The sequence below is a fragment of the Peromyscus maniculatus genome, chromosome 1 (assembly GCF_049852395.1).
Source record: "Peromyscus maniculatus bairdii isolate BWxNUB_F1_BW_parent chromosome 1, HU_Pman_BW_mat_3.1, whole genome shotgun sequence".
Taxonomy (NCBI): Eukaryota; Metazoa; Chordata; class Mammalia; order Rodentia; family Cricetidae; genus Peromyscus; species Peromyscus maniculatus.
Window position 1 is genome coordinate 19,912,872 of NC_134852.1, and position 18,912 is coordinate 19,931,783.

An 18,912-nucleotide genomic window follows, 5' to 3' on the forward strand; every position below is an offset into this window, starting at 1 on the left:
TATCTGTCACTATATTATATCATATATCATGCTATCATACATATGTATGTACGTATCATATATCAAAAAAATGCATGTTTTTTTTATTTTATGTGTATGGGTGTTTTGCCTGCACGTATGTCTGTGTAGCACGTGCGTGCCTGGTGCCCCTAGAAGCCAGAAGAGAGTGTCACATGATCTGCGTCTAGACTTACAAATAGTTGTGAGTCACCACGTGGGGGCTGGGAATGGAACCCAGGTCCTCTAGAAGAGCAGCCATCACTCTTAACCATTGAGCCCTCTCTCAAGCCCATATATCAGCTCAAAACCTGGTACTTTGTATGTTTTTTGTTTGTTTGGTTTTTTTTTTTGTTTTGTTTTGTTTTTTTTTTTTTGAGACAGGGTTTCTCTGTATAGCCTTCGCTGTCCTTGGCTATCTAGCCTGGCCTCAAACTCACAGAGATCCACCTGCCTCTGCCTCCCAAATGTTGAGATTAAAGACATGCACCACTACCACCTGGCTTAAAAACTGTTTATTATTTTGAGGTGAGAGCTTACTATGTATCACAGGCTAGCCTAAAACTCCATATGAAGCTCAATTTGATTTTGAATTTACCACCCTTCTACCTCAGGATCCCAGTGTTAGTATTACCAGAGTGCACTGCCATGCCAAGTCATTTTAAAACCAGATATCAGGGCTGAAGAGATGGCTGTAACACAAATCTTAAAAATACAATATATCACCACAGATGGCTGAACAATTAAAAGCATTTACTGCTCTATCAGAGAGCTGAAGTGCAGATCCCACCATCCACATTGGGCTGTTCACAAATTCCTGCTCCGTGGAATCTAACATCTGCTTCTGGCCTCCAAGGGCACCTGCACACACATTTCCACATATACACAGAAACACATACACATAAAATAAATCTTTAGGGGCTGGAGAGATTGCTCGGTGTTTACCAGTGCATACTGTTCTTGCAAAGGACCTGAGTTCACTTCCCAGCACCCAAGGAAGCTTTACAACTACATTACCTCCAGTTCCAGGCAATATGATGTCTCTGGACTCTGCAGGCACCTGTACTCCTATGCACATTCACACACACACACACACACACACACACACACACACAAATTTAAATAACAAAATACTTCAAACTAAATGCCAATTAATGAAACACAGAGATTTGTGCTTCAATTTGAAACAACCCCGAACCAAAATCAAACACAAAAATGGATCTGCCACTATTGTTCTATGAGTAAGATTCTGTAACTCTTAATAGCTAGTCCACCTCAGACTAACACCATTAGGGAATTTTTCATTTGTATGCTTGGAGAGTTAGATCACCAATACAGCTATAACTTCAGTATGATCTAGCAGTTCAGCAATCACTCCAAACACTCAATTTCCATCTTTCCCTTAGACTGTCTTCATATTGGTTATTCTTTTTTGTTAATGTATATGGGTATTTTACCCACTTACATGCCTGGCTGTCCACAAAGACCAAAAGACATTGTCTGATCCCCTGGCACTGGAGTTACAAATAAGTGTGAGCCACAGTGTGGGTGCTGGGAACTGAACCTGGTTCCACCAAAGAGCAGCAAGTACTCTTAACCACTGATATATCTCTCTAGCCTCATATATTGATTGTTCTTAAATTATCTCCCAATTACATCATAGCTGCCAGAAAAGACAGAATGTATTCCTTTTGCATTCCTATGGCCACTTTAACTCTACTAGTACAAACCTGGTATCTTAAAATAAGAGATAAATCTTAATAAAAATTTACTCTTATATTTTGGAAGCCATAAGTGTAAAATCAGTATTACTGATTGAAATCAAGGAGTTGGCAGGACTACATACCACACTGACGCTTCAGGAGAGAATAAATTCTATGCCTCTACTAGCTTCTGATGGTTGCTCTCATTTCGTGGTTTATGGGTACATAACTCCAACCTTTACCCCTGTGGTAACAACACTTTCTTTGTGTATGTGTGTATTCAAATCTCTCTGCTTGCCTCTTAAAAAGGCACATGGCTGCATGGGTAATCCAGGATAATCTTCCCATCACAATACATTTAATACATATGCAAAGTCTCTGGTCCTTCTTGAGGATAACAGTCACAGGTTACGGGGATCAGGGCCTGACATCTTTAGGCCATTTTCCAACCTAAAATATTTTCCAAATCTTGAATCAAAACTATGGGCTTCCCAGTTGGTGCTCACTCATTTAACCCAATTGCCATCAAGATACATCACAATGTCTGGACCTCAGGTAAGACAAGACTACATCAGTCAGAACAGAATACAAAGAGACTCTAGGAATAGAATACTAGCTAGTATAAGGAATACAATAGAGTTCTTTGTTGTTCTGGACTGTCAAGGAAGCTAAAAACACCCGATTACGGTCAGGACGAACTTCAGGTTCTCCTCTCCTGGATACGATCCAGTCTGCCACACGGAGCAAACTTAATCACAGGTCACTGACATTACCAGGACCCACATCCTCCCTATGCGTAGGGTACAATTAACAGTGCATCTCTTCAGACCCTGTGGGTCTTCAGACATTTACATTTAGTCTCCCTGGGATTGGGGAAAATTTTTGTTCTCCTCCTCATACTCCTATGATCCTTCATGTCCCGTCCTCTGCTGGGGAAAATTGGGAGTGGACATTTAGTGTAGCCCACCATATATTTCAAGTCCATCAAGTCTCCACACATCCCGGGAACCTTAAAGTTGCGAAACCATACATACGGCCTTGCCCAGTCTACAAATCTGGGCGCAAATGCTTGTCTTCTCATAGAAATTACGGTAGATTTTTAATTCCAGAGCCTGCTGACTATAGTCTATAGTTTAATTCCTTCTTCCTCTGTTTAAGAGAGTAAACCTTCAGCAAGATTGCATCCTTTTCTCCTCTCCCTCACGAAACTCTGTTGAGTCTTCTCCTACCTCCCGCCCACAACTACACACACACACCACACACACAGTGTATACAGCGTGTTCCGTCTGTCCACTACTTCCGGCGCTTCCCACTGTGCTACACGGCAAGCGTCCCTCAGCCGCCCTAACACCAGCACTTCCTGCCCACCCCTTGCCCGTCCTTGCCAGTCCCCAACTTCCCGTTAGTCCACGCGCGTTCACTCCCGTTAGCTAGTTCGACTCTCTCCTAGGCTCGGGCTCGGTCCATAGAGGTACTGGGGCTCAGCGGCTCCGTATCCTCCTTCCAAGGCTTCCTCCCGGTTCTCTGGCCGCCATCAACACACGTCTACGGACTTCAGCTTCGCGGCCAACGCGACGGACGCCGCCCACTGCCGCGGCTCGACGCCCGCGGGGGCGTCTGGGAGTTGTAGTCCGGACCTGTGAGCTGACGCAGTTCGGGGCAGACCGACGGGCTAGCTAGCGCCATTGTGTCTTCTCGGGCACGCGTCGTGCCGCGTGAAAGCCCGTCGGGGACAGCGCCCATCTTCTGTTTTATGACTTTACACCCTCTGGAGCCCAGAGCTGGCTTTGCTTGCGCTTCCACTTCTGCGGACCCGGAAGGAGCTGTGTAGCCGTGGGTCCGGATCCTCAGAGAGACCTCGCGCTCTGGATGTAGGACACGGTTAAGAACACCAATCGCGTCCCGGATTGGAGGACATCGGAAGATCTGTCCCCTCGCGGTTAGAGGGGAACCCGACTTGTAGGCGCGTGGGAGTCGGGGAGAGGACTCGCCGGGCATTTTCAAGTGTGGGGGCGGGCTGGTCATGTCCCGCCGAGAGACCGGTTAAGGGCCGAGGTGGAAAGAGCTTCCAGGCACATTCCTTAGCCTCCCCCAACTCTCCTTCCACCTTCCGTTTCCTCAGCACGCTGCCCACCCCGCTGCCCACCCCGGCGAGAGAACTTTGAGGACAGTATGGCCTCCACGCTTCCCACAGTGTGGCCTCATGTGAGTAGGGGTTTCTTTCAGCTTCGGAGTCTGCCCCTGAGGGAGGCGGCTGGTGGTGAGACATCTGTTCTCTAATACCCTAGAGTTCCGGGAGGAGGGTGGTTAGAATAAAAAAAGAAAAGAAAAAACAAAACAAAACGAAAAAAACAATTTCTGAACTGGGATTCTACAGGCCAGATTGAGGCTTTTCAATTAAAAATGGTTTTTTATTACATCTTTTTTGTGTGTGGATATGCACGTGTGTTCCGCTGTCTTGCGTGTAGAGGACAGAGGACAATTTGCCGAATCGCTTCTCTCCTTCCAAAATGCGGGTCCTGAAGCTCACACTCAGGCTTGTTAGGAAACACCTTTATCCACTGAACCACCTCGCCAGTCCTTTTCAACTATTTTCTACTATTTTTTTTTAAGCTGGGGATGCGGGAGAGGGAGAAACTGACGAGTGTAAATATAGGAGGCTCGTGGTTAGCTTTCTGCAACTGCAAGAAAAGCAGTGAGATGGGAACTAACAGTCCTATGCCCTGGTTAATGAGAAATGAACAGGTTTTCATAGTCCAGAGGTCCCATAAGGCCTCCTGAGTAGTGTCAGAACGGTTTGCTCAAGGACTCAAACAAAGGAACTTGAGATGAGACAAGTAGAATGTTGCTGGGTCGTCTTGGTCAGTCTTCCCATTTTCCTCTCACTGTGGAAGAGGAAGACCCCCTGGCTGAACAACATCCTGTGGGTTTTAGGAACCTGTGAAGTTTGAAGATGTATCACTGACATTTTCCAAAGAAGAGTGGGCACAGCTGGAATTCCAACAGAAGTGCCTATACAAGGAAATCATGCTGGAGAACTACAATAACATGGTTTCAGTGGGTAAGGCAACCTCCACTTTTATAAAGATGTGTTTGGGCCTTGGGAGGTGGTACACACTTGTAATTCCATCACTCCAGAGGTGGAGGAGGAAGAAGATTGAAGTTGAGGGTTATTTATTCTTGACTCTACCTCCTTCTTCCTCCTCCCCCAATTTTTTTTTTAACTCCGAAAGTGTGGTACCTCTGAACTGTTTGCGCTTGGGCTTAGGCTGGACAGACCAGAGTGGAAGTGTTATGGCAGTTGAGAGCTTGGTAGTGAAAAGAAAAAGGCAGCTTTTCAGTATAACTTCAGAAGTTTCATCCAGTCAGTACATCAGAGCCCCTGAATACTGGGCAGAGCCTATAAGGGATATTTATGGCTGCAGTGACAGGTGCCTATAATTTTTATGGCACTTCCAGCATATGAGATGTCGGTGTCCAGCAGCTCAGAGATATCATCAAAGATTGTGATTTCTTTGTGGTTCTTAGGAAGTTTTCTGTCTTCTCTAGTTATTGTATAGCTGTGGCTCCAAGCTTCATGTCTATGTTTAGGCAGAAGCATGAAATGTAGATAGTCCTGACCAGTTTTTTTCTCTGCTGTCACATTTAGCCAAGAAGCAAAAGCTTCTGCAGAATGTCCCCCAATTGAACAATCTCCCTTTTTTACTTTATGATTCCTCTACTGTCGAGGAAACCCAAGAAATCCAATAAAAGGAATAGATGTGTAGTTATCACTGCCCAAGGCCTAAAGTTATCATGTGACAGCCTGGGGAAAAGAAGGGATAGAGTGTTACAAGAGGACAGCATTTTCTCTAAGCAGACTCCCCAAGCCCTGTCTCTTTTCCCTTGAGCAGAACGTCACTTTTCCAAGCCAAATGTGATCTCTCAGTTAGAAGAAGTAGAAGACTTCTGGCCAGTGGAGAGAGAAATTCCTCAAGATATCTTTCCAGGTGAGAGCCAGGCATGAGGGAGTTTCCAAAAGGGATGGGCCTACTGATTATTCTGAGACTAATGTCTTCTAAGCTATGGAGAACTCAAGTAGCATGCTGTTTTTTATTTTATTTAGTTATTTTCCAATCTGCAGTCATTTCTTCATGGTGCTGGTGATTAAGCCCAGGGCCTTTCACATGATAAGCAGAGCAGACATGCTATCACTGAACTAACATCCTCAGTCTCAGTCTTTGTATGGGGCAATGGTTATGGTATTTGGGATTTGTGTGCAGTGGTAGTGATGTTTGTGTTGGGGGTTTTGTTGTTGGTTTGGTTTTCTGTTTTGTTTTGAGATAAGGTCTTATGTAGCCCAGGCTGGCCTCCAACCTACTATATAACTCAATTCTTGATCATCCTTCTACCTTAGAAGTTCTAGGGTCACAAATGTGTGCTACTATGCTGGCTCCTATTTTTATTTCTCTTCTAAGCTTTCTTGTTGTTGGTGTTGTTAACTACACAGCCATACTGTCTGAATACTTTTGTGAATTCAAGCATTTTAACTTTGCTTTTTGTTGTTATTCTATTTATCCAGTTACACTTTGTATATGGTGGACACAAGTTCTTTCAGCCCCATATTCTGATTCATTCTTATACTTGTTGGAAACACCACCTTTCCATAGACCAAATTGCTATTGTCATAGTACAGAAGCCTCTTCTGTGCTCTTATGCTTTGATCTTTTGTGCTTTTCCTCTCTGGGTGCATACCATAATGCTATATACATTTTATTGTATATTAGTGAACTTCAATAAATTTCATTCCTCTTGTAATTTAAAAAAAATAAATAAAACTTTGGATGTCTTTGGACATCTAATCTCTAAATAAACACCAGCTTGCCTGAGTTAGTTGAGAATATCCTGTGAGAATGTACATTAAATTTGATTAGACCTATATTGTTACTGTTACCTATTCTGTTTAATCCTTTCTTGCACAGTTATTCAGATGAATCTGTCATCTTGGTAAATTCTCTTAACATTGGTGTTTTAATTACTTTTCTATTGCTGTGAAGATATAAGTGGCCATGACCAAGACCACTTAGAAGAGAAAAAATTTAATTGAGGGCTTGCTTACAGTTTCAGAGGGTGAGTCCCTGACTATCATGGTGGGGAACATGGAATCAGGTAGGCAGGCATGGCGCTGGAGCAGTAGCTGAGAGCATACATCCTAATCCACAGGCAGGAAGCAAGATAGAGCTCATGATATCTGGGAATGGCATGGGCTTTTGAAACCTCAAAAACCCACCCCTAGTGGCACACCTCCTCTATCAAGACCACAGCCAATCCTTTCCAAACAGTTTCACCAACTGGGAACCAAACATTCAGATATGTTAGCCTGTAGGAGCCATTCTCATTCAAACCACCCCAGTCTACTTCCTGACCCCCATAAGTCCATGGCAGTATTATGATACAAAATGCATTCAGTCCAACTCCAGAACTCCCCATAGTCTTTCACAGTCTCAACACTTTGAAAGGTCAGAGTCTTGAGAGCTAGAGAGGTGGCCCAGTGGTTAGAATACTGGCGGTTCTTGTAGAGAACCCAAGTTCAGTCCCACACAGGGACTCACAACCATCTGTAACTCCAGTCCCAGGGGATCTGACACCCTCTTCTGTCCTCTGAGGCCACCGCACTCTGACACATACATACACTTACAGAAGTACTTAATAATGAACAAAAATTGAAATAAAAACAAAAAAGTTCAAAGTCTCTTCTGAAGCTCAAGGCAGTCTCTTAACTGTAACCCCCTTTAAATACAAAAGGCTAGTTACATACTTCCAACATACAAATGTCACAGGATGTATTTTACCATTCCAAAGGGGGAAAAGTGAGGAAATATTGGACCAAAGCAAGATCAAAACCATACAAGACAACTCCAAAACCCTGTAACTCCACGTCATTTGGGGCTTGCTAACAGTTTCAGAGGGTTAGCACGTGACCATCACGGGGAAACATGGCAACAGGCAGGCAGGCATGATGAATGAGCAATCGCCGAGAGCTCACATCTGATCCACAAGCAGGAGGCAGAGATAGCTAACTGGGACTGGCATGAGCTTTTGAAACACTCCCAGTGACACACCTCCTCTGACAAGGCCACAACTTCTAATCTTTCCCAAACAGTCCCACCAACTGGGGACCAAGTATTCAAACATATGAGCCCAAGGGTACCAGTCTCCTTCAAATCACCACAACCACTGAGCCATCTCTGCCGTCCTATGTTCTTTTTCTTTGCTTTGGACAATTACATAGTTGCATCATCACATATAAAACATCATGAAAGAGTGCGTATCTGGCCTAACTTAATAGGAAAATTTCTGGGTCTTGATGCGCATGATGTTAGATTTTGCTTTATTTCACATCAACATTCATCTAAATGAATAAATATTCATCTAGTGCTAGAAACGAAGGAAAATCAGTAATACTTCGTATTTCCCTTTCAGAATCTTCCAAGGTGGTCAGAGCGGTAACATAGTAGATTTAAGAAGTGCCTTGCTGTAAGGTTATACTTTCGTGATGATCTTCATAAATGACTGGGTGGTATTCACTGTTTTTGCTGTCTTCAACTTTTCTGTATATGTGTTGGGGATAAAGTACACTGTGTGCTACTGGATGCTTCTCATTATTTTTATATGCTCTGCTGGAAGTAGCATCAGAGCCACTGCTTCTGGCACCATTCACCTATCAGATCTCCATCTGGTGCCGTCTTTGGTGATGACTATTAGCCACAACACAAAGGGACTGGAATTACTGACTTAGCACACCCCCTTCTCTGGACCCAAATTTGGGGCTAGGAGTAGAAAACCAAAATACAAACACATACAGATTAAGTTGGCAACAGACACCTGGCCACATTAGCTGTGAGAGGAGTGACTTTTATTGTTGAGGAGTATGTCGTGTGACATGGCTTTTCACAGTAGAATCGGTGGATATAGGTATCTAATTAGCTACACTAGACAAAAATAAGCTGCTGAGAATTCTTATGGGTGAAGGAAGCCCGGAAGGGATTTCCTGTGGCTGTTTGTTCATGGTCTGTATGTTTACTGCTAACATTCTTTTTGTGGTCCTGGAGACTGGTGCCAGGGGCCTTGTATGTGCTAAACAAGTATTTTGCCACTGGGCTACTGCAATGCAAGGAAAACTTTGCCTGAATTTTTTAAATTAACTTATTTTACAGATGTAAACTATTTTGTTATTTGTTTTACATACCAACCATAGTTTCCCCTCCCTCTTCTCCTCCCATTCCCTCCCCCTACTTCCCTTCTAGCCACCCCCATCCACTCCTCCTCCTCCTCCATTCAGAAAGAGTAAGGCCTCCCATGGGAGTCAACAGAGCATGGCACATCAAGTTGAGGCAGGACCAAACTCCTCCCCCCTGAATCAAGGCTGAGCGAGGCATCCCAGCATAGGGAATAGGTTCCAAAAAAGCCAGCTCATGCACTGGGGATAGGCCTGGCCCCACTACTAGGGGCCCCACAAACAGACCATTTTAAGGAGTAGAACCCTTTTCTCTCCATGATGACATAATGTTGAGTAAAACTTTAGACTAATCATGTAAAGAATTACCTAATGGCATTCACCTTGAAAGTTCTTTTTTTAACTGTGCCATGTCTCTTCTTGTTCTGTCAATAACTTATAAATGAAAAGGAATTGGGGTTGGGGATTTAGCTCAGTGGTAGAGCGCTTGCCTAGCAAGCACAAGGCCCTGGGTTCGGTCCTCATCTCCAAAAAAAGAAAGAAAAAGAAAATGAACCTTAGACACATCCAAGGAGTTTTGCTAATCCAATCGAATAAACTTGTTTGAACTTCAAAGAGGTTCAGGTAGCACATAAAAAATAAGAGATTTTAGAATATCATATATTGCTATTAAATGAGATACTACATCTCCACTAGTCTCCCAACAGTGGTATGCTGTGCATCTTATTGATGCACAGAACTGAGATTAAATCAAAAGCTGGGATTCTTTTTCACAATTCAGCTTGCATGCCTCTCCATTTTTCCACCATAGCTAGAATGACATCATGGAATGTGGTTGTTGAAGTAATATGAGAAAATGGATAAATACTAAGACAAATGTCATTCATCCTCAAGAAAGCTTCGAATTGAATAAGATCCTGTGTAGGCATGGGAAACTAAACTAGGTTGTGCTTGCTGGGTGGTGGTGGTGGTGCGCACTCGGGGCAGAGGCAGGTAGATCTCTGTGAGTTCAAGACCAGCCAGGTCTACAGCGTGAGTTCCAGGACAACCAGGGATACATGTAGAGAAACCCTGTCTCAAAAAAGCAAAAAGGAAAAAAAAAAAAATGAAGCATGAAGTGAACCTGATAAATATAGTGTGACAACACTTTCAAACAGTAAACAGGTTTATAAATTATATTTGAATTTACATTACAGAAAAAAGGTGTTTTCTTTGAGAAAGAGGCAGATACTGCTGGATTTAATTCTTTGTATAGCCTACGAGAATGTCCACATGCTAGAACAAACATGGAAAGTGAAAGAAATAATTATATAAAATTTTAGAATAAATATATGAAAAATGATGGAATTTCACATATACAGAACTCTGAGGGCTCAGAACCTTATAGATTTGTTTGAGAGTCTAGAATCTAGAACTATCATACATTTTGACTAGAGCCTAGTACAGTAGTGTGTTTGTATGGTTGGTTGGTTTTTTGTTCAAGAACATATTTTCTCTCATCTTCATGTATTTGTTCTCTGGGATCTTTGTAGTGTGTGTGTGTGTGTGTGTGTGTGATCAAAAAAACAGTGTGCTGTAAATGTGTTGAGTGTGAGAAAGCCCAATTTCAGCTCATATTAAACTTCCTTAACTATTAGAAGGCTAAAACCAGATATCAGTCTGTAAAGACATGGATGATAGTCATTTTGTGAAATTTTCAATCTCTGAGGACTCACTCTTAAGAGAAGAAATCTCAGAAATATGATTGGAACAAGAACGGCTTCTGACCTAAGTTAGTCTTGCCTTGAGAAAACTCACACTAAACCCCCCTCCCCAGAAAAAAAAATCACAGTTTTGTGTTTGGAAATTTTCTTCTACCAAATAACAGCATCTGAGAACTCTGAAACCATGAGAATGTACATGATGTAGAAACAGTTCCATGTGTGGCTCTCGTATTTGTCATTGCAGTTGTGCCAGGGTCAGTCTTAAGAACACTGTCACTATTAGGAAGCCACTGAGTGTCAAAGAATTTACTGATGGGGATTGCTGTAAGCATGACAATGTGGGAAACTTCAGTAGGAGTCCTCATTGTGCTCTGTATCAGAGGACTCATATGGGCAAAGACCATTTGGATGCATTGTGTGGGGAAGTCATCAGCTTTAACCACTACATTATCTGAGAGTTAAAAAAAAAAACTCAATAGAAAGGATTACAGTGAATAAGAAAAAGGAAATATCAGAGGTCATAAAAAAGCAAACCCTGCATAAAATTTGAATAATACAAATTTATAGCTGTAGTAAAGCAATTTCTAACATCTCTAATTCTGTTTTCTGACCTAAATATTAAATGATATGAATGAGAGCAATCACCATTACTATAATTCTATCCATTCCAATTTGTTAGTGATATGACTGAATTGCTTGGAGTGAATAAATATCTGAAGAAATCACAAGAAACATTGGTATAGCTTCAAAGATAATTTCAGTTATGAGTACAAGCTTTGAGAAAGGAAAGGGAAATTTGAGGCTGCAAGTGTTATAAAGACCTCTGAGGGCTCAGAGTCTTACTGATTTGTTCAAGAATCCAGAATCAGGTGTGGCCATGTATTATCATGATTCTCTTAAGTTGATACCATTCCCTAACATCCACCCTTAGAATCTAGGGTAACTGGAAAGTCTGGAATACATTTCTAAAACCAAAGAACAAAGCATTGGAGCAAACATTTTCTAGGGGAGATGAGGAGGAGACATCCCTCTGAAAAAGTAAGAAAGAAAAAAAAAATGATTTTTTTAAAGCAAGGCCTGGTATTATAGGCCTATAATCCCAGCTCCTTGGGAAGCTGAGGCACAGGTTCAAGGCCAGTCTGGGCAATTTAGTGGGCACCTGTCCTCAAATAAAAAGCGTAAAGAGGGGCTGGTGATATAGCTCAGTTGACAAAGTGTTTACCCAACATGCAGAAGGCCTTGGGTTGAATTCCCAGCACCACATAAACCAGGTATTGTGGTAGATTCCTGTAATCTCTGACCTCAGGAGGTAAGTAGAACATCAGAATTTTAATGTCCTTCTCTACTACATAGAGTTTGAGGACAGCCTGGGTTGTCTGCCCTGTCTCAAAAATGAGTGTGAGTCCCTGTTGATGTAGCTCAGTAGTTGAGCACTCATTTAGTGTGGGCTAGGTCCTAGGCCAAGAAAAATCAGAAAGGAAAAGCAAGTGCATGAACTTTGCTTCTTTTTAGACAAAATATAAACAACTGACATACAAAATAAAACACAAGTTAAAAACTATACAGGAAATGGAGGGAAATCTAGACAGGTCCTCTGCAATGCATGTAACTTAATAATAGTACTTTGTATATAAGAACAAGCCAGCTCCTTATGTATTCAAAAAAACAATATTTGTGTTCTTTAAAACAGGTATACGAAACTGAGTCTCAAGTATCCCAGGCTAGCCTGACTTTGCTATGTAGCCAAGCTTGACCTTGAATTTCTGATCCTCCTGCCTCTATCTCCTATGTGCTGGGAGTACGGGTGTGCATTGCATTGCATTGCCTGGTTTGAATGCATTGCTAGGGATTGAACCCAGGGCTTCCTGGATGCTAGGTAATTCTCTGCCAACTGAGCTACATACCCAGCCCTGTTTTTGTTTTTGTTTTTTAGATGAATCTGTCTTTGTGACTCTAGTTGGCCTAGAACTGAATATATAGACTTGACTAGACTCTTACATGCAGGGATCCCGTCTTGCCTCTGGCTCCCAGCTATAACAATTATGGGATGTGCCACCCTGCCTAGCTTTTGCTCTGGTTTTGACTTACAGAATCTTCTGGGCCTTCTTTGGACCCTGGAATAAATTCCTTTCCTGATGAGAGTCCCTTGACGAAGATCAATGTTGTTGAGGTCCTTACACTGAACAAGGATGTGGCCGGTCCCCGGAATGCCCTGATTCAATCCCTCTATCCGGAAAGTGGAGAAGACCTGAGCCTAGGTAACCTTGAGCCATCTCAACAACCAAGCAAGCATTTGACTGACACTGAAGTTGCTCACCAAAAGTTCCGACATTTCCAGTATGAAGAGTCAGATGATCCCCAGAAGGCTGTGTCTCAGCTTCGTAAGCTGTGTCACCAGTGGCTGCAGCCCAGTACACATTCAAAAAAACATATCCTGGAGCTACTGGTGCTTGAGCAGTTCCTCAATGCACTGCCTGAGAAGTTGCGGGTATGGGTGGAATCACAGAGCCCAGAGGATTGCCAAGCAGCAGTGACCCTGGTGGAGAATGTGACCTCAGTGTCTAAGGAAGATGGTGAGTGCCATGGAATGGTGGCCTTAGAAACATCTAAGGCTTTGTGGAGGAATGAGGAATGCTGGAGGGTTGTTCCCACTCCAGACCACAAACATCTGTGTCTTCCGCATGTTACCAGGTCAGAGTTAATGGAAACCTGAAGTGGCTGGTATCCAGCCCTGTTCTCCCAAACAACAACCTCCTATGGGCTTTAATGGAAGCTCACAAGTGCAGTGCCTTTTTTTTTTTTTTTTTTTTTTTAATCCTCTTGGGATCCCTGAATCCCTGACACTTAGCCAGCCTTCCAGTTCTTTGTAGGGGCTGTGAATGAAGTTGTAACTAAGGCAGGACTTGAGCTTATTGAACCTGTGGTCCTGCAGAAAAGATGTGGTATGACAAAGTGAATACACATGTGATGGTGATAAGATGGTGGAAAGGTCAGGATACTGGTGGAGTTTATGGAGACTGTTTCTGTCACTGATGTGTGTTACAACTAGAACAGTGAAAAAAGGGAGCAGGATGGATGTGCTGGTGGGCCATGAGCCAAGAACTCTGGGTATCCTGTAGAAGTTGGAAAAGCAAAGAATGGGTTCTTCCCTACATCCAAAAGAATATGGCCCTGTTAATGTCTTGATTTTAGGCCAGTGAAGCTGATGCCAGAGCTCTGGTCTCTGGAACCCTAATATAGTTTGCCAGACCTAATTATATAGGCTTATAATCTAAGATATAATCTAAGTCCAAGTCAAGTCACCAATTCAAGGCCCACTTGGGCTACAAGTGAAGTTCAAGGCCAGTGTGAGCAATTTATCATGACTCTGCCTCAAAATAGAAAGCAGCTGGGGCTGTCATCAGTAGTGGAACACTTATCTAGACTGCACAGCATTCTGGGTTTAGTCCTCAGAATTTGGGAGTGGGGTGCAGTTAATGATAGTTAACTGGAGTTTAACTCCCCAGAAGCTACATTGAAAAATCTGGTCATGGTCATGCATGCCTGTAACCACACTATTAGATTAGGTGGAGACAGGAAGATGACTAGGGTTTGCTGGCCTCCAGCCTGGCTACAAGTTCCGTGAGAAATCATGACTCAATGGAATACAGCAAAGAGTGATGGAGCAGGACACCAGAGATCTAACCTCTGCATGCACCCAAATACACATACACCACAATTACAGACACCAAAAAAGCAGTAGTGCTTATGAGATGAAATTGAGTTTACCCTGTGTTTAATATGTCACAGCCTAATGACAATGACCTTTCACAGAGGACCCTGAGAAAACTATTTGTGCTCATTGTACTAGTTGGGATTCTTTGGTGTCACTCATAAAACCTTAAAAGCAGCTCCAAGAAGAAGGAAAGTTTACTGGAAAAATTCCAAACTCTAACTCTAGGAACATCTATACCTAGGAACTTCAATAAGCACCTCAAATTATCCTTTCTTCCATACCTCAGTTGGCTGCCTTCAGCTGACTTCATTCCCATTAAGGCTTCAAACACAGGATTTCTCTTTCCTAAATGTTCCAGCAAAAGCTTCAGTTGCTCTGAAAGTCTATGATCTCCCATGTTTACAAGAGTCCATTTATAGTGATGGAGTGATAGCATGGTAGAGCAACCTGAGTCACATTGTCCACAAAGCTGGCTGGAGTAGAACAGCATTGTAAAAGCCCATGGAGCATGTGAAGACACATGAGGAAGGCTAGATCTGAAGGAGTCCTTGGGAGGGCTGTTAGGACTGGCCAGGAATATTTAAGGTGACAGAAGCACAACCCTGTGACCAACGGAAGAGGAGCCACACAAGCATGGTAAGGGCTTGTAGACTAGAAACAGACTTTACCACTAAGGAGAAGGTGTGAGGCCATTGCCTCAGAAGCTAGAGCCTGAGACAGATGCTGGAGGGGGAAGGCAATAAAGGGTGTCAGTAATGGAAACAGTAGTCCATGCAGGGTGACAATCTGGGCCCTTCCAGGTATGGGAATTAGTTACCCATTGTGAAGAAGGCAACATAGACCATCAAGGGACATGGATATGCACAGCTCGAGGGTTGCAGAGCCTGGCAGTTCTGCCTGCCTGAAGGCTGCCACCCCATTGATCCCTTCATGTGGCATCTCCTCCAGCTCTGCTTGCCTGCCATAATGAGGCCACTGATGGACTGAAAGAGAAAAAGAAGGACATGGCCACCTTACCAGTTACTATACCACCTGAGGTAAGCAAGAACCTTACCTTTTGTTTTTTTTTTTTTTGGTCACAGCTTTCTATAAGGGGCCCACCCCTAAAATGCCCCCTTCTACACTGAGCCTTGCTGAGGCTTCACACAAGATAGGCAGTTTTAACCTTCTGAGTTCTTGGGACTGAGTGGAGTTCTGAAACAACCAAAGTGTGAAGGGCAACCCTGCCTCCTGACATTATGACCTGGCCACAGAAGAAAGCAAAAAGCAAGAGTAAGTGGACCAAGGCTGATGAACATGAGAATCAGAGCAACCACAGGCAGCCTGTAAGAACCACGTTGTACCCTGGTTAGAACCAGAGAGCCCTTGTCCTTCAGAAACACTCAGCTGGGGAATTAGGAGTGGAACAGCACAGCCCAGATGTGTCTCAGAACAAACTAGGTGATGTGCTTGCAGCAGGGTGTTGGCCTTGTCTGCTATAGGATATGGTGTGGATATGGCAGTAGTGCTGCTTGCCCTGAAAGTGGTTTATATTGGCCCAGGCGTGTGATTGAAACTGTTGGCTCTCAAGTAATGAGCAGTCTAGAGTAGGCTTCAAGTAAGGCTGCTACTGTGAGTGGGGAGAAACTGCTTAATCCCAGACTTGCTCTGAATTCTATTCCCCCCAAGGTAGGCTCTTCTCCATCTGGGCAAAAGACCTCCCCTATCTGGGCAGAGTTGGTGAAGTGGAAGAGTCTTCCTTTCAGAATCTTTAGCTGCCCATAAAAATCTAACACAGCATAGGTGAATGCTCCACATAGGTTAGACCTGACCACAAAGGCAAGGACTATGGCTTCATTGTGTTTCTAGCTTCAAGTCTGTTTCTAGAGGGAGAAGGTTCTCTGGTGAGATGCTGTCCTTACAGTGCATCCTTGACACAGATGCTAGCATGATTGATATGGCTTCCTTATTACACTTATAGCTCTTTGTCAATCAGGGGTTCTGTCTACCAGCTTGGGACCCAGACTTTGGAGAAATACCCTGTGGGTCTCTTTTGGGCTTGAGAAGTCATTGTCTCTGACCAAACCACCAAAGCAGAAGAGTCCCTATCTGGTGTAATGTCGCAGTGGCCTTTATTCTACCCACATTGACAAACACCAAATAACATTTTCATAACATTACAGGAGCCAGTAACCTTCCAGGATGTGGCTGTGGACTTCAATCAAGAGGAATGGCAGCTACTAGGTCCAGTGCAGAGGACTGAGTATCATGATGTGATGCTGGAGACCTTGGGCAACTTGGTCTCAGTGGGTAAGACCATGCTTACATTTAGAATGCCGCAGGGTCCCCTCAGGACTCGCACTCTCTCTCTACCCATTGTCAGGACTGGCTGTGCTCTCAAGGGTCTCTTACTCTGTCCAGAACCTTTCTTTGGGCTTGTGACCCAATGTGGGTAGGGAAACTTAAGTACTCAGAGGCAGCCTCTGGTTGGGTTTGCCTGGGGGAATGAGAGAAAGCTCCTTCCCCTCACCCATCGGTCACCAATTGATTATTCCTGGTTTTGCTGCTAACGAGCTTGCCAGCCATTCCCTAAAATGAATGACTATTTGAGGAAAGGATGTAATCTCATTTTTTTAATACTGTTTGTTATACTGTCATTCTGCCATTTTTAACTACAGTATGCTTATCTTTTGGTTTCTTTCAGGGTGGGAGCCTACATTGGGAAACAAAGAGTTAAGTCCAAAATCACCCAGTTCTATGGTAGAAACAATTCGTGACCCAAAACCAAAAAGTTTCTCAAGTAATGGTACCCAGTCCTCTGTTATTGAAAATATCTCACAAAATGAGGTGCAAGAAATCCATACCATAGAATCAAATCAAGTGGAGGTTGTACAGAAAAAAGACCTCCCTCAGGAGGAGATCTCTGAAAGCCCCAAGTCTCAGGGGCAAATTAGGCTTCACACAAGCCAAGACTCACTCGATGAAGTTCTTCCGAGAAAGCACTTGCATGTAAAAAGTAACCAAAGGGGCTTTGGAAAGAGGAAAGCCAAGAAAAAACACATTTCCATGACACGAGATTCACCCATAAGAAATCAGCAAAAGGACTCTGTAGTATGCCAAGTCAGAGATGGCAGCAATTCCATGACACATAGTTCTTCTATAAAAAACCCTCAGCAGAGTTATGAGCAGGGTAAAGTTGGGGGCAGCAGAGATCCCATTATACTTATATCACCTGCAAAAATTTACCAGCAAGCCACTGGCTCTGAAGCGGGCAGAGTCAGGGACAGCAGCAATGCCATGGAACCTGATGCATCTATAAAAATTCACCAGAAAAGTGCTGAGTGGGGTAAAATTGGGAAAAGCAGCAGTTCCATGACACAAGGTTCGTCTATACAAAATCACAAGATGGTGTCTGGGTTAGGAAGAGCCAGGGACAGGGACAGTTCCTTGGCACATGCTTCACCTGTAAAAATTCTCCAGAAAGACTGTGAAAAGAGTAAAGTCCGAGGAAACAGGAATTCCTTGAAACATGTAAGAATTAGCCAGAAGGATTCTAATGGTGGGAGAGTCGGGGAAATGAGTACATCCATAAAACACAGTCCCCATATAAAAATTCACCTGAAGACCTCTGAAAGGGGGAAAGGCAGGGAAACTAACACTTCTATAAAATATGGTCCCCATGTGAAAACTTACCAGAAGGGTTCTGAAGAGGGGACTACTAGGAAAGCCAACAATTGTAACAAAGCTATCAGCCATCATGCTCAGCAGATATTTTTTATAAAAATTCATAAAGGAAGCCAAATTTGCCGGTGCAGTGAATGTGGCAAACTATTCCAGAATGCTAGGTATTTTTCTGTCCATAAAAAGATCCACACAGGAGAACGGCCTTACAAGTGTATGGCCTGTGGGAAAGCATTTGTTCAGAGCTCCTCCCTCACACAGCATTATAGAATTCATAGTGGAGAGAGACCATTTGAGTGTTCAGAGTGTGGGAGGACCTTCAATGACCGCTCAGCCATCTCTCAACACTTGAGAACTCATACTGGGGCTAAGCCCTACCATTGTCAACAATGTGGGAAAGCCTTCCGCCAGAGTTCCCACCTTACCAGGCATCAGAGAACTCACACTGGGGAGCGCCCATATGTGTGCACCAAGTGTGGGAGGGCTTTCACTCAGAGCTCACACCTTATTGGGCATCAGAAAACACACGGGATTAAGTTCAAGAAGAGGCAATCCAAACTGCAGTCCTAGTGCCTTTCAAACCACTGCCTCTTCAGCCTTGAGATGCACTCTGCAGACTTTTGAGTAAGGAGAGTCCCACACCTGAAGAACAGCTCAGGACACCACCCAGCAGGCCTGAGGGTGCCTGAAACTATCAGGGAGTTCTTGATTGCTTCATTTAGCCATTAAAGAAAATATGAAATCTGAAAATGCTCCTAAATCTAAAAACCAGTTACCAAAAACTGCAGAGATAATTATGCACAGGGTCAAGTATGTGAGTGACAAAAACCAAAAGAATGTATATAAATAAATAAATAAATAAATATAATTGTTTTGAAATTTGTGTTTCCTGCTGTAATGAATGTTCTTGGTTGTCAA

At 43.4% G+C, this 18,912-nt stretch overlaps 2 protein-coding genes across 3 annotated transcripts in view; one reads left to right on the top strand and one right to left on the bottom strand.

Moving 5' to 3' along the window:
* The window catches only part of Znf329 (zinc finger protein 329), a 69,476-nt gene that overhangs the window by 23,259 nt on the left and 27,305 nt on the right, over positions 1 to 18,912 (bottom strand). The gene's annotated exons all lie outside the window — the stretch shown is intronic.
* On the top strand, positions 3,498 to 18,873 carry Znf274 (zinc finger protein 274). Of its 2 annotated transcripts, none has more exons than XM_042272695.2 (8): positions 3,498 to 3,639; positions 3,823 to 3,905; positions 4,635 to 4,761; positions 5,594 to 5,689; positions 12,710 to 13,192; positions 15,283 to 15,371; positions 16,497 to 16,623; positions 17,018 to 18,873. In XM_042272695.2, the coding sequence occupies exons 2-8, from the start codon at positions 3,873 to 3,875 to the stop codon at positions 18,562 to 18,564; spliced, it is 2,502 nt and encodes an 833-aa protein (XP_042128629.1). In that variant the 5' UTR covers positions 3,498 to 3,639; positions 3,823 to 3,872; the 3' UTR covers positions 18,565 to 18,873. The 2 variants fall into 2 exon arrangements, with proteins under 2 accessions (XP_042128629.1, XP_076427237.1); XM_076571122.1 differs by having other exon boundaries at positions 3,521 to 3,659.

Excerpts from the sequence above, each read along its gene's own strand:
- Znf274 (XM_042272695.2), top strand. The coding sequence starts at position 3,873 with ATGGCCTCCACGCTTCCCACAGTGTGGCCTCAT. Across the intron at positions 3,906-4,634 it reads TTCCCACAGTGTGGCCTCAT|GAACCTGTGAAGTTTGAAGA; the intron begins GTGAGTAGGGGT and ends TGTGGGTTTTAG. Across the intron at positions 4,762-5,593 it reads CAATAACATGGTTTCAGTGG|AACGTCACTTTTCCAAGCCA; the intron begins GTAAGGCAACCT and ends TCCCTTGAGCAG.